The sequence below is a fragment of the Plodia interpunctella genome, chromosome 21 (genome assembly GCF_027563975.2).
Source record: "Plodia interpunctella isolate USDA-ARS_2022_Savannah chromosome 21, ilPloInte3.2, whole genome shotgun sequence".
NCBI lineage: Eukaryota > Metazoa > Arthropoda > Insecta > Lepidoptera > Pyralidae > Plodia > Plodia interpunctella.
In genome coordinates, this window is record NC_071314.1 from 6,089,080 (window position 1) to 6,103,144 (window position 14,065).

General features: G+C 37.5%; 1 protein-coding gene across 1 annotated transcript in view; it reads left to right on the plus strand.

Moving 5' to 3' along the window:
- Positions 1-14,065, plus strand: part of LOC128679441 (fatty acid synthase-like) — a 23,413-nt gene continuing 9,348 nt past the window's right edge. The window contains exons 1-22 of the mRNA XM_053761706.1: positions 1-152; positions 592-790; positions 1,697-1,808; positions 2,890-3,093; positions 3,601-3,717; positions 3,941-4,113; positions 4,624-4,766; positions 5,424-5,627; positions 5,934-6,120; positions 6,620-6,779; positions 7,582-7,751; positions 8,086-8,237; positions 8,658-8,841; positions 9,593-9,741; positions 10,391-10,572; positions 11,047-11,166; positions 11,373-11,482; positions 11,824-12,014; positions 12,395-12,552; positions 12,940-13,188; positions 13,397-13,514; positions 13,677-13,916. Of these exons, the coding sequence (XP_053617681.1) occupies positions 21-152; positions 592-790; positions 1,697-1,808; positions 2,890-3,093; positions 3,601-3,717; positions 3,941-4,113; positions 4,624-4,766; positions 5,424-5,627; positions 5,934-6,120; positions 6,620-6,779; positions 7,582-7,751; positions 8,086-8,237; positions 8,658-8,841; positions 9,593-9,741; positions 10,391-10,572; positions 11,047-11,166; positions 11,373-11,482; positions 11,824-12,014; positions 12,395-12,552; positions 12,940-13,188; positions 13,397-13,514; positions 13,677-13,916 (3,654 nt within the window). The 5' untranslated portion in view covers positions 1-20. The remainder of the gene's footprint in view (positions 153-591; positions 791-1,696; positions 1,809-2,889; positions 3,094-3,600; positions 3,718-3,940; positions 4,114-4,623; positions 4,767-5,423; positions 5,628-5,933; positions 6,121-6,619; positions 6,780-7,581; positions 7,752-8,085; positions 8,238-8,657; positions 8,842-9,592; positions 9,742-10,390; positions 10,573-11,046; positions 11,167-11,372; positions 11,483-11,823; positions 12,015-12,394; positions 12,553-12,939; positions 13,189-13,396; positions 13,515-13,676; positions 13,917-14,065) is intronic.

Consider the following 14,065-nt stretch of genomic DNA (forward strand, 5'->3'; position numbering starts at 1 on the left):
CGCCTGTTTTTAATATCATTATGAGACCTGCGCCTCTTGAATCTGTCGCTATGGAGGAACCTCATGGAGACAGTATTGTCATATCTGGGGTTTCCACGCTCATGCCTGGATGTAAAAGCTTTTTGGACTTGGCTGAGAAGTTATACATAAAGGTAAGTCGTAATATTCTTGTCCAGATGTTAATCAAGTCGCTTACAGGCATCTGACACGACTTTTAGAACTACCTATCGCGTCTAGTCAAGTAATCGAATACACACTAGTCAACTTAAACTGTCACCCAGTTTATTGCGTAGTCGTAAAAGTCATGTCGTCGAACAGTTTACCGAATTTTGGCGGATTCGCTATACATTGCTGGTTTTTCATTGCGGTAAATCTCATGCGCAATGTTCACGCATTCACGTCGGCATGACATGTGTTTAAGTTCGGCGACAGTATGGAGTTTGACCCTTGATCTCCGAAATTACTGAGCCTAAAATTTTGAAAACAATATAAAATATAGTTCATAGCTTGTTGATTACTGGAAAACCTATGAATTCTATAAATTCTATTAAACCCTCTTCACGCAAGTTTAACTCTTATTATTTCGTCCAGGAGCGCCTGGTGAAACACAACCTAGCCCACTGGAACTACCACAAGCACCCTGAGTTGAGTCCGTACGTGGGTGTGCTGACGGAAGACCTGACTCACTTCGATGCCCAGTTCTTCATGGTCCACAACAGCCTGGCTCCCTCGTTGTCAGTCGTGTCTAAGAAGGTCTCTGAGCAGGCCTACAAAGCCGTATTCGATGCTGGTAAGACATCTGGCATTAATGTACTGGACTAAAAAAAAGTGACGTGAAAGATCCCATGACAGAATTGAAAAAAACAATGTTAGGTATATTTGTAAACTTGAGCAGACTTTTTCCAAACAAATTGATCCCTAGAAACCAAACATTATGTCCTCCTCGGCTAAAATAGTTAAGTGTTGTAGTTGTAGACATTTTTATTTTATATAGGTTCACATAACAGGAAGCGGTGGTGGTGTAATGGTTACTTAGTAATGGGCGTCTTAACCATTGGATCGAAAGGTCCCACGTTCGAATCCCACTCGTGTCACATGAGTTTGTATACCAATCTGACTATGTATAGTAGTTTTCATCGACCACCACTTGCTTCCGGTGAAGGAAACCACCGTGAGGAAACCTGCACACTGGTTGATTATTATTTACTTGTGTGTGTGTTGGCAATGGCAAACCACTCCATTAATAATTCCAAGAAAGTTGTTGTGTGTGTTTCATTCCACATAATTACCACGACCCTCAGCCGTGTGGAATACGATTATGAAGAATAACAGTTTGCAATCAGTAAATATTTAACAAATGTAGCTGTAACTCAAAAACAGTAAACACTAAGTTCCATGCATAAAAATAATAATTAAACTAACGTTAACATAGCAATTCTACTACGCTAACTTAAAACTATTGTAAAAACAAAAGTTTGTTTATCATTATTATAAGCGTCGATAATATTTAACTAGCAGCCCGTCCCGGCCTCGCTCGGATAAAACCATAATAAATTTCAGAAATCACACTATTTATTGGTGAAAACCGTACACAAATCCGTCCGAAATTTTTTTGTGTATTAGACAAACAGATAGACGCGACAGGGGGATCTCTTTTTATAATATGCAAGGAAGGATGTAATGAACGTTTTTCCAGGAGTATGCCCAGCAGAGATGTACGGCAAGCCGGTGGCGGTGTACGCTGGTGTGGGCTACGACGAGTATGACAAGCCCGTGTTCTACACCATGGTCAAGAATGGACTACTGGGGTGAGTCCCCAGCCACATGAAGCCCATCGCTCATCTAGAATTGGACAAACATCACAAACATCTTGTGGTGGAAGTAGCACGAGGAGACTCATCATCAATTAATCTAAGAACTTTGTTCTTGTCGGTGGTGCATTTCCATCTCATTCTGTCCCCAGACATTGATTTCACCTCCCAATACGATACGACCTCTGCCTTCTCTTTTATTTCGTCTAGGAATGCCCTTCTTGGCTTTCCTTTTCCTCTTCTTGTTTCGATTTTTCCTTCAATCAGATATTTCATAAAGTTGTCGTGTCGTATAAGGTGGCCAAACATCTTTCCCCTTCTTATATCTATTGTTTTCAATTTAATATTCTCTTTGATCTTGTCTAGTACTCCTTCATTTGTTTTCTTATCTGTCCAATTAATTCTCTCCATGCGCCTCCAGCGCCACATTTCAAAAGCTTGTAAACGATCCTTAGATCCTTCTTTAGCAAAGTCCACGCCTCACTGCCATACAACACAATACTCCAAATATATGTTTTAATTGAGACGAGGAGACTATACTTCGTAAAATATTGCTTGATCCCTGTGATGTGACATGTGTGAAATAGTGTAAAAATGACATATCTTTTTCTGTCGCTCTCATTTCGAATGTTCATCCTGCTGTCATGGCCTAAACTGCTGATTATAAAGAAGGTTGACCTCAAACAGGCGTCCGGTTACAAAATAGCAGCCGAAACTTCCAAATTAATTGAAATTAATTTAGCTTCGATCCCTTAATGCACCCACGAACTCACAATGATAAGAGAGAAGCCCATTGTTGATGAGGCCTTTCTCAAACGTATAAGGACAGATTGATAGCAGTTTGCTTCAACGTTTTCCTGAGACTTTGACATCGCTTCTGTATGAGTGATCCCCGAAAATAGCGAATAAATTATTATAGGACCATTATAAGCTACTTATGCATCACGTCCGGAGACATGTTATTGTATACTCATCAGAATAGATTCCGTGGAAATATTTAGTTTCCCTACGACGAAGTACTTGTCTTTGTGCGTTTATATTTATTTCTATTTAACTTTAACTTGTCGTTTAATTCCAGGGCAAGCGAGACGATGATAGCGAACCGTGTATCCTACTACATGAATCTAACAGGTCCTTCCGTGACCATTGACGCGGATAGTTGCAGCGCGTTCACAATGCTTGAACTCGCCCAACAAGCTATCCTGTCCGGGGTCTGCGACTCGGCTATCGTCAGCTCTGCTAAGATTCTGAGGCATTCGCCTACATCTATCGCCTATCATAGGTATACCTACTTCTTGTACCATCGAGGACCTCTGTAAAGTTAACGATAAAGTGCTAAAAGTGGCCACATAGTCTCACATTATATTAAAGCCATAGCTACTCGAAAAGATGATGAAGGTATTATTACATCTACAGGTAAGTAACTTCGGCTGCAAAAGTCCATACATATTATTCCAAGGGAATAATAGGGCGGCAAAGCCGGAACTGCGGACATTTTGCTAATAAGACATATAGATATACGTGAGCACTAAAACCAGAATTGGAATATCTGAAAAGGTTGAACTCATGTTACTCAGAAATATTCCGAATTCAATACAAATAAATTTGCAGTCTTTATAATAATATCTACACTTTTTATTTTTATACTACCCAGCAGGCTGTAAGTGTAAGTGTTCACCACAGCCTATCAAATGCAGATGTGTCAACGCGCGTTGCCTACTTTGGGGCCAGGTCTACCTCAGGTGAAATGTTAATGACATTATGATTATAAGAAAATTTTATTTCGCAGACATGTGCCAGCTAGTCCCGATGGAAAAATGAGGTCTTACGACTCCGAGGCGAATGGCCAGGTCATGTCAGAAGCCGTGACAGTTATGTATCTCCAGAAATATAAGGATGCTAAAAGGTAATGCCATGAATTTATTTAGGTACAACGTACAATAAGTCTAGTCTGCAATTAAGCCGAATTGAGCAATTTTCAATTCAAATTTGATTTAATATATATGTTTATCAATACCGACAACGACAACCAATAAAAATAATACCTACTCGTATGTACGTACAGAAATTACTTCATTTATCAGATTTAGGACCTGTTTCGCTCTTGCTGATAAAACATCATTATTCAGGGTCTATGCGCATTTACGTCATGTTAAAAGCGAGTTTACTATGGGCGACGTAATCGGTGAAGACTGCACCTTCCACCGGGATGTGGCCACTTTGACAAAGTTCTTCAGCAGCTTCTACGACGAAGCCAAGATACCACCGTCTCTAGTGGAATACATTGATGGTTTTGGGGCAGGTTAGTTTTTTTTTTTATTTATTAAATTATGTACGCAGAATATCAGTGTAAATATAATTAATACTTCCTGTTAATTATTACTATCTGCCCTTTGATTGAGACCAGCTTCTGACAACTTCAGATTTGTCAATAAAGTAATAATTTATAACAGTAACCTCTTGTGGCTGTAATGACTGTCACTCATCTGAATGTTTTTCCGGTTACTTACTCAACTTGCATCGGAGTCCAGGATCTGCCTTCTTACTTTTTGTTCTCCATTTCGTACAGTCTAAATTTATCTGATGATCTTTGATCTTTTTCTGATTGGCCCGGGTCTTGGATGTTTATCTATACTGTATGTATTTGTTGTAAAATATAGTATCGTTGAGTTAGTATCCCATAACAAAAGTCTCGAACTTACTTTGGGGCTAGTTCAATCTGTGTGATAAGTCCAAATATATTTATTTATTATGTTTATTTGTAAATCTTTTGTAACAATAACTTCAAGTGATATACGTGTTTAACTTACAGCGATTCCAGACTTCGATAAAACCGAGTTAGAAGCTTTAGCCCAAGTTTTCTGTAAGACTCGCGAGTACCCACTAACTGTTGGCAGTATAGCATCCAACGTTGGTTACACTGAGGTCAGCGCTGGATTTTGTGGAATCGTTAAGGTGACTTGATTGTTTTGTCACTTGTAGACTAGTTTAGTTTACTAGTTTCTCATTCTCGCGGGTTCTACTTTGTCTTTTTTATTAGGCTTGCTGCTCCAAACCCCAAGGTTCGCGTAAAAAACTAACTTCATGTTTCGGTAGATACATTTAACAATTTCCTATTGTCCATTCCGTTGTTAGCAACTTTTTTTGTACTATGGATTATAGATGATAGCTGATGTTTCTCTCTCTAATCTAGCTTTCTAATCCTCTGGGTGTTCAGAAATAAATGGTGCTTTAAAGTGCAGTAATATATTTTTAAAAGGTAAGCTTAACCTTGTTTTATGGCTTGAATCTTTTTTAAAAAGGTTGTAAAGATTGTGTTTGGTTCCTAAAACAAGGTTGATTTCTATATTTTTTTACAAGAATAACATTACTCTGTTTCTTATCTGAGCGTTGTCCCAGTTGACACTACATCCGTAAAGCGTACGCTTTCTAATTTTTTTTGGAAGAAGAATTGAGACGGAAGATATCATCCACTCATTATATGTATTGATTAAAATGAATTTGTCTGCCTGTCATATGGCTAAACCGTTTGGTCGATTTTGATTTAATTCAGAGTGAATATAGCTAACGCGGTAACTGTGAACAGCTAGTTACTAATATATATGTTTTCAGATGTTAATAGCATACCAAAGAGGGGAAGTGCCAGCGAATCTAGACTGCGATAGTCCACGTCGGGACGTGGCAGCTATCCAGCAAGGCTTGATGCAGATAACCACGGAACACACGCCGTTCCGGAGGACATTCTCTGGCGTCAGCTCCTACTCTTTGCGTGGGTTGAATGGACATGCTTTGCTGCAAGGAGTCTATAAGCCCAAGGTAAAGATAACTAGATCTCGCTCCGACGTGGTTGGATCAGACCGACCGTGATTATAGGAGACGACCTGCTTTCATGCTGTACTTCTTTTGTTTAACTGCATCCCTCTCCATCGGTCGTTAGTACACAATCATGTTGGATCGTCTGTAAAATTTTATTCATTTTATACAAGTCTATCAATTTAGATCACCAATAAATAGACTGATTCCTGAGGAAGATTTGGGGCTATAATTTATTATGTTTTTACTCGAGCGAAGCTCCCGGCTTCATTTACCGTTAGTTGAAAATAAACTATGGTTTTCTTACAGAAATGTCATAAAAATGACGTAGATCTCCCATACTTGTTGCTGGCATCAGGCCGCAGAAACTCAGCTGTTCAGAGAATTCTAGAAGACGTAGGTTCTCGCCCCATCGACCCTGAGGAGATAGCACTGTTCCATAACATCTTCAAGACACGCATACCGCAGCACATGTCTAGGGGATACGGGATTTATGGTAAGCTTTAAGTGGTTTTTTGGATTATTTCATATCAATTAGAAATTGATCATCAATTATTTATTTCATAAGACATTAGTAGGACATAGTGTACAATTGAATGGTAATTGTAGTGGTGGTTGAACGGTAGTACACAATGGTGATATACAACGTCAAATTTTTTGCCACATCAAGATGACGAAACATTTTTCGTGGCACTTGTTTCGTAATGAAAGTTGGGCACAAAGAAATTTGTCAGGGAATTTTATTTAAAAATCCTTTACAATTATATAAGTTAGGTAAGTTACTATTCCTAAATTCTCAAATCTCGTGAGGTAATTTTAACGCCAGTGATTATTTATTTAATTTTATAGTCCTGTATTCCTAAATTCTCAAATCTCGTGAGGTAATTTTAACGCCAGTGATTATTTATTAAATTTTATAGTCTTGCTAGGTTAAGTAAGTTTTATATGATGATAATGTTGTTTTTAATTAGAGTCATTCACATTAATAATTTCAGAATCAAAACCCGACGGAACCAAAATCGCTCGAGAAAGCAAGGGTTACTACGACGAGAAGGTCAGGCCCCTGTGGTTCGTGTACAGCGGCATGGGGTCGCAGTGGGCAGGCATGGGCGTGGACCTGATGAGGATTCCTGTTTTTGCAGACGCTATTTTCCGGTTTGTTTATATCTTCTCAAGTCAAAGTTAAGTAATGCCAGTATCTATTTATCCACAACTAGATGTTACCCGGGGCTTCGCTCCCGTGGGAATTTTGAGATAAAATATAACCAATCCAAATCTCCAATCCAATCTTAGATAATGTACCTTTCTAATGGTGAAAAAGTTTTTGTAATCAGTTCCGCAGTTTCGAAGAGTTCGGAGAACTGCCTGTTGTTTTAATTGTAGGTAGTTGTATTTTCTGTTTCTTTATTATTATGGTTATGAGTTAATTCATTCAAATAAGGATACCTCGCCAAAGCATTGTAAGTTTATATCTCTTGTGATCAATTTTTTCTCTCTCTCTCTCTTTCATTTTTATGTTCCCGGCTACGTTCAGGACTGTGCTGTGACTGCTGCGGGGTCTGCGTAAACAATAAACCTTAAATACTTGCCTGACGTAAACCCACCTTGGGAATGCTAATGTTGTCTATCACCTGCCAAAACTACGTGTTCCTTAATCGCCTCGTACGATTTCCACAATAGTATATGAAGTGGTATATAAAGTGATCCTATTCTGAAACAGAACCTCATGCCACGATTTTTCTACGCATATTATTAAAATCTGGGATTTTATTAAAGCTCACAATAAAACGATTTTCGCATAAGACCTTTATGACAATGTACCTAAACAAAAGTTAAGGGCTCCCCAAAATTAGAAGATTAGCTATGATTTCTAGAAGTTAAAACGTATTAAAAGTTCGAAAGCAGAAGATATTGGCAATGATTAGTTAAGTACATTAGTCACAAAAATATGTTGTAGCTGCCACAAAGTGCTGGAGCAGAAAGGCTTGGACCTCGTCAGCATCATCACAAATCCCGATCAGAGCATCTTCGACTACATCCTCAATTCGTTCGTGGGTATAGCTGCGATCCAAATCGGCCTCACTGACGTACTAAAACATGTGGGACTTGTTCCAGACAACATTATTGGTAAATCTATTGCAGAATCAATTGTTAGGACTGGTAAATCTATTGCAGAATCAATTGTTAACTAATAAATAAATATATTAGGACAAATCACACAGATTGAGCTAGTCCCAAAGTAAGTTCGAGACTTGTGTTATGGGATCTAACTCAACGATACTATCTTTTATAAAAAATACATATATAGATAAACATCCAAGACCCGGGTCAATCAGAAAAAGATCATTTTCCATCATGACCCCAACCGGGGTTCGAACCTGGGACCTCTCGGTTGAGAGGCAATCACTTTATCACTGCGCCACCGAGGTCGTCATCCCAATCACTAATATGTTTTCGTCAGGCCACAGCGTCGGGGAGCTGGGTTGCGCCTATGCCGACGGTTGCCTTACAGCTGAAGAGACGATCCTGATGTCCTACTACCGCGGTCTAGTGTCTGTGGAGACCAAATTCATCAGAGGATCTATGGCGGCTGTTGGGATCGGTTATAAACAGGTAAAGGCTTAATTTTCTTTGTTCATTTCTATATCTTAATTTGCTTGCACAATGACTTTTTCTGATGTTTTTATGCCATAAAAGTTTATGTTTTGTATGGTTTTTAAAGGAGCCTAGCATGGGAGATTTTACAATGATACAGGTCGCTTTTTACTTCAAACTAAAAACTGGACTGAAATTTGAAGATGAAAGAAATTATAGCTAATGTTTGACCTCCGGTCGATCTATTTAGGTGCGAAAACGTGACAGACAGACAAACTTTCGCATGTGTTTGTGATACTAGTATGGAAGAACGCATTCTTAGCATCATTCTGTTAAACATTTCAAAAAGTTTACTAACATTCATAACAGTGTAACAGAGAGAGAAAATAAAAATAACTTTTTACGGTATCAGTTTAATATTACTTCCTTTTTTTGAAGATATCAAGAATCTGTCCTTCCGAGATCGAGGTGGCTTGTCGCAACGGCCCCGACTCCTGCACGATATCGGGCCCTGAAAGGGCGGTTTCGCAGTTCGTCCAATCCCTGAAGTCCCGAGGGATCTTCGCCAAGGAGGTCAAGTGCTCCAATATTGCGTATCATTCCCGTTACATCGCTGAAGCTGGTAAGTTAACTGTGCAGCAGAATTGTGCCAAAAATTTACATTAATTTAATCAAAAGCATATTTATGTAAACTTTTAACACACTCTACTCCACGCAATCAAAAGCATTACTTATAGATTACATTTTTGAAGTGGTGGTGTAATGGTTAAGGCGCCCATATATGAACCAAAAGGTTCCAGGCTCAAATCATACTCGTGCAATATGAGTTTCTATACCAATCTGAATCATGTATTAGTTAGTATAGTATATTATAGTTTTCATCGACCATCACTTGTATCCGGTGAAGGAAAACATCGTGAGGAAACCTGCACTCTGGTTGATTATCAACTTGTATGTGCTATGAAGAAGGCAGTGGCACTCCATTAATAGTGCCAAGAAAGTTGTGTTTATTACATTCCACGTAATGACCACGACCCTCAGCCATGTAGAATACGACTATGAAGAAACATGATAAAAATTAGTAAAACTGCTTATTTTAAAAGATATATCTTCCAACAGACCTTTGAAAAGAAAGGTGAAGGCAGAGGTGGCGTGTGCACAAAATTCATTCCTTCCTTGCCAGAGCAGAACAATAAAAGTTTGGGAAAATATGATTTGACATTATGAAGTTTGATAAATCGTCTTTAAAGTAAAAATAGCCATAGATTTAGACGTGTTTAGCGCGCGGATGAACCTCAGATATAAGAACATTACAATTCTTATATCTGTGGGATAAACAGATATTGATATGATAGAGGTTAAAAACTTTTCAGGACCGACGCTGCTAAAGTACACGAAGGAAGTAGTAAAAACGGCAAAACCGCGAAGCAAGCGTTGGATCTCAACTTCGGTTCCTCAAAACAAATGGAATACACCCACCTGTATGTACTCCTCGGCTGAATATCACACGAACAACTTATTGGTAAGTCACAAATTTAATTTTCATTAAGATATTAGCTAAGGAATAAGTCGATATAGGAAGATCGAATATTGAAGTGATGATCAAGAATGACTAGGTTAGCTAACTCCAAATGAAATGGAATATAGACAAAATAAAAAAGACATTGATAAAACTTATGTAAGTTCTGTCCGGTCGGGTCATGATGGACAATTATCTTTTTCTGATTAGCCCTTGGATGCTTATATGTATATGTTATAAAAAATAGTATCGTTAAGTTATCGCATAACACAAGTCTCGAACTTACTTTGGGGCTAGCTCAATCTGTGTGATTTGTCCTAATATATTTATTATATTTATTTATTTATTCTTCAAGTATCCATTAAAATATATTTCTTTTCACATCATTAAGGATACTTCCCTGTCCTTATCGTATTCCCGGTTTTCTACCCCCCATAGAGCGAACCCAAGGTCTACTCCACTTGGCATAGTTTTTGGCATCCTTAAATATCAGACTATTGGGTCACATATCCTCTTTAATGATATTATGTCAGTACATTTGGTTTTCCCCTTCTGCTATAGGCTTCATATCATAGAAGATGACCAAGCTCACAAAGATGGTACTGATAAAAGAATTTTTAAACTAGTTTAGATACCTATTGCTTATCTCCAGAACCCCGTACTATTCGAAGACGTGCTTCGCTTCGTGCCTTCCGACGCAGTGCTGGTGGAAGTGGCTCCGCACGGGCTGCTGCAGGCCATACTCAGGCGATCGCTGTCTGCCGACTGCCAGCATGTGACGATGACGAGGCGAGACGATAAAAACGCTGTGAATGTGCTCGTGGCTATTGGAAAGTGAGCATTTTTATTTATTAACCTGAAATAATGTTATTGCTGTCCTCCTAAGATTTCTTTGGAAATAAGTTCTATTCAGAAGCAGTACGTTATATATTATAGAATTTAGAAAAAATAATGTCAGATGCATTTTCAACTATCGGGGGAAGATTTGGTGTCTCAATAATTTCTTGATTTCTGATTGTATTTGTGTATCTCTGTTTTTTCTTTTCTTGATTTCACTTTGATTTTGAAATTCCTGCAACTTGTCTGTTATCATCAGCATTGAAGACATTACTTCATTCACGTCTATCACATTGACGTCTATCCTCGCCCGCGATCCTCTAACTTGACGTCATATCACCAAATTTAAAGAAAATCAGGTCAATAGTAGTCTCGATTGATAAACCAACATCCACATATACCTTTACTTTCACATTTATGGATTGTATCATCATATATAATGATAAGTATGTGTAATTCTTCTGTTTACAGGTTATACATGGCAGGTTACGATGTCGACCCCAGCGGGTTATATCCAAAGGTGGAGTTCCCAGTAGCAACAGAAACCCGACCACTGTCACACCTAGTGGAGTTGATTCATGATGTTAACTGGTCAGTGCCTGGTTTTACGGATTGTTTTAAACATAAACATGTCTTCATTATCCCAAATAAAAATAATATAAATAAACAATACAAATAAAATTGCATCTTTTAGAGGTATCTTGGAAAGAGAGCCATAATTATAGCGAAAGCTGATTACAACACAATATTTGTGTAATATTCTTATAATTTTAAGAGCAACCACTTAATTTTTACAGGCCAGTTACCTTATACAAAAATCCGCAGAGGAAGCACAACGCAGTGTACCGGCAAGTTATCACAGTCCATGATGATGATTACTCTTTCTTAACTGGACATTCCATTGAAGGTATTTTAATAATAAGTATACCTTTTACATGAAATCCCTTAACAATGTCTTGAATAAGGCGGACGAGTTTATATGAACTTATCTCAGGGAGACAGAAGGTATGTCTGATTAAAAAAATATTCCTTTATTATGATAGCTACACAAACTCATTGAGAAAAGTTGACAAGCAAAAATATTATCACGCTTGTATATTTATATGATACAATAATAGAAAATATCTGATGAATTAATAGAAATTGTATTGAATATCTACCGCATTGATGATCTGTAAGTATAAAAGCTTTGAATAAATGAATTAATTTTCTAAATCATTAAATCTACTTATCTCTTATGTTCTCTAGGTAGAGTAGTGTACCCGTTTGCAGCTGCGCTCACCTCTGTCTGGGACACTCTGTCCATGATTACAAACTCGCGAAGAGGAGAAGTTTCTGTGGTCTTCCAAGATGTCATGCTGCGCATTCAACCGGTGGTAGAGAAAGAGAGGCCATTGCACGTCTCTGTCACGCTGCAGAGAGGCTGTGGGCGGTTTGAGGTTTAGCTTTTTTATCTCTCTCTTCCTCTCACACTCTATCGTATCCCCTAGTTCAACATTTTAATTATTTACTTTCATTGTTTTAAGAACGCTAAATCTAAGTTCTTATGAATTACAGAATTTCTGTCTTCTGTGGTTGTCGTTGGAATAGTCGGTATTTTTCCCGACACGAAAACAAATAGATCCAGGTCCTGGATTTCCTGGTTAAATTTCTTCAGTCTCACCAATGCAATAATATTCAGCATTCGATGTGATCGACACAGTCGTACCTATTTGAGCAGACAACGTTAATTTTGATGAGACAAAATTATTTATTCTAGAGTTCGCCGTATAACTGATCAAATTAGATGGTTAACAAATTTAATACAATTGAATTTAAGGTAACATGTGATCAAGGAATAATAGCAGATGGAACTATAACTGCAATGACAGTGCCATTTACAGCGAGCGAGAAACAAATTCAGCATAAAAAAGGACCCTATGAGTTGACTGCTGAAGTTATCTACAAGTTGTTCTATGATAGAGGACACGAATACAGGTTCTTATAAATTGTATACCTAATAGTAAAAAGTAAAAATGTAGATATTTATTGTTCTCCAGACAATCTCACATGTAGAACACAAAAGTGTCTTGTTAGAAGAGATTGTGGTAGACTGGAGATAAATAACGTGAGAATAGGAGTTATAAAAAGTTCATATCGAATGATAAACATTCAATTCGAGCGTGAACAAGCTAATCCATAAAATATGTAATGGTTTAATAGCTCCAGAATACTTTAATGGAAATAACGCTGCTCTAAATGATAAATAAATGAAATAAAGGGATTTGAATAAAAATCTGATACCAGCATACTCGATAAGAAAGAAAGAATAACAAAGAGACTAGATTAGGCAGTACCTCCTTGATCTTAAACTTTTTTTTTCAGTGGCCAGTTTCAAAGCATCTCTAACACCAACCTGGATCAAACCCGTGGGCAACTCAAATGGAATACAAATTGGGTGACATTCATTGACGCCATGCTGCAAATGCAAACATTGAGAAGCACATACGACGGGATCACCCAAATAGATTGCATTAAAAGCATTGCCATTAACTTCAAAAAGCATCTGCAAGAAAGTGTGAATTGTAATGGCTTATTGGACGTAACGTTTGATGAACTTGCAAGTACGATAAAGTTGGTATCGGGATTTGATATAATTTTAAAATTGTTATAAGCTTTATATAAATCAATAATAAAATGGTCAGGGCCAGGAAGAATTTCATTTTCGTAAAACTTACACGTTCCTAAAGTTACCTATCATAATTTGAATTGAAATTGAAGTAAATAAGTAGTTGAACAAGCCTACTTATCAAATTCTAAGTTTGTATTTTTATTTTAACAGATGTGGTGGTGTGGTAATGGAATCTGTGAGGTTGAAAGAGATACCATCATCAACAACGCATTCAGTTTCTTTGAGGACACTGACATTTGTACCTTTCAAACAAGAAGATGATTGCGACGTAAGATCGTGTATCAATATGATATAACAAAATTTACATGTTACATCACATTCAGAAAATATCTAAATAGTCTAAAATGTAGACGGCTACTGTCCAGATATGTTAAAAAATTGTATGTATTTTGTTGTCTAAAGTAATGTATATTCACTAATTTCTCCGCAGGTGACCACTATGATGTATGTATATGCACAAATTATAGCTGAAAACTTGAACAGCAAGAAAATAACAGTTTTCTGCATTAACAGTAAACATTGTGCTTTAGAAAAAATCAAAGAACTTCTAAAAACACCGCCACTTATTGACATTGAAATAATTTACATTGACAAAGAGGAACTATTTGGAACGAAAAAGATTGCTAGAAAGCCTGATCTGGTGTACATGGATGATCTTTGGAACAAATCTGCAAGTTATTTTTTTTTTATATTAGATTGTATATTAAGTATATGTACTTATATATATTCCTTCCCCAGGAATCCCTATCTATTGGTGAAAACTGCGTGAAAATCCGTGCAGTAGTTTTTTGAGACAGATAGACAGACGTGGCAGAATAC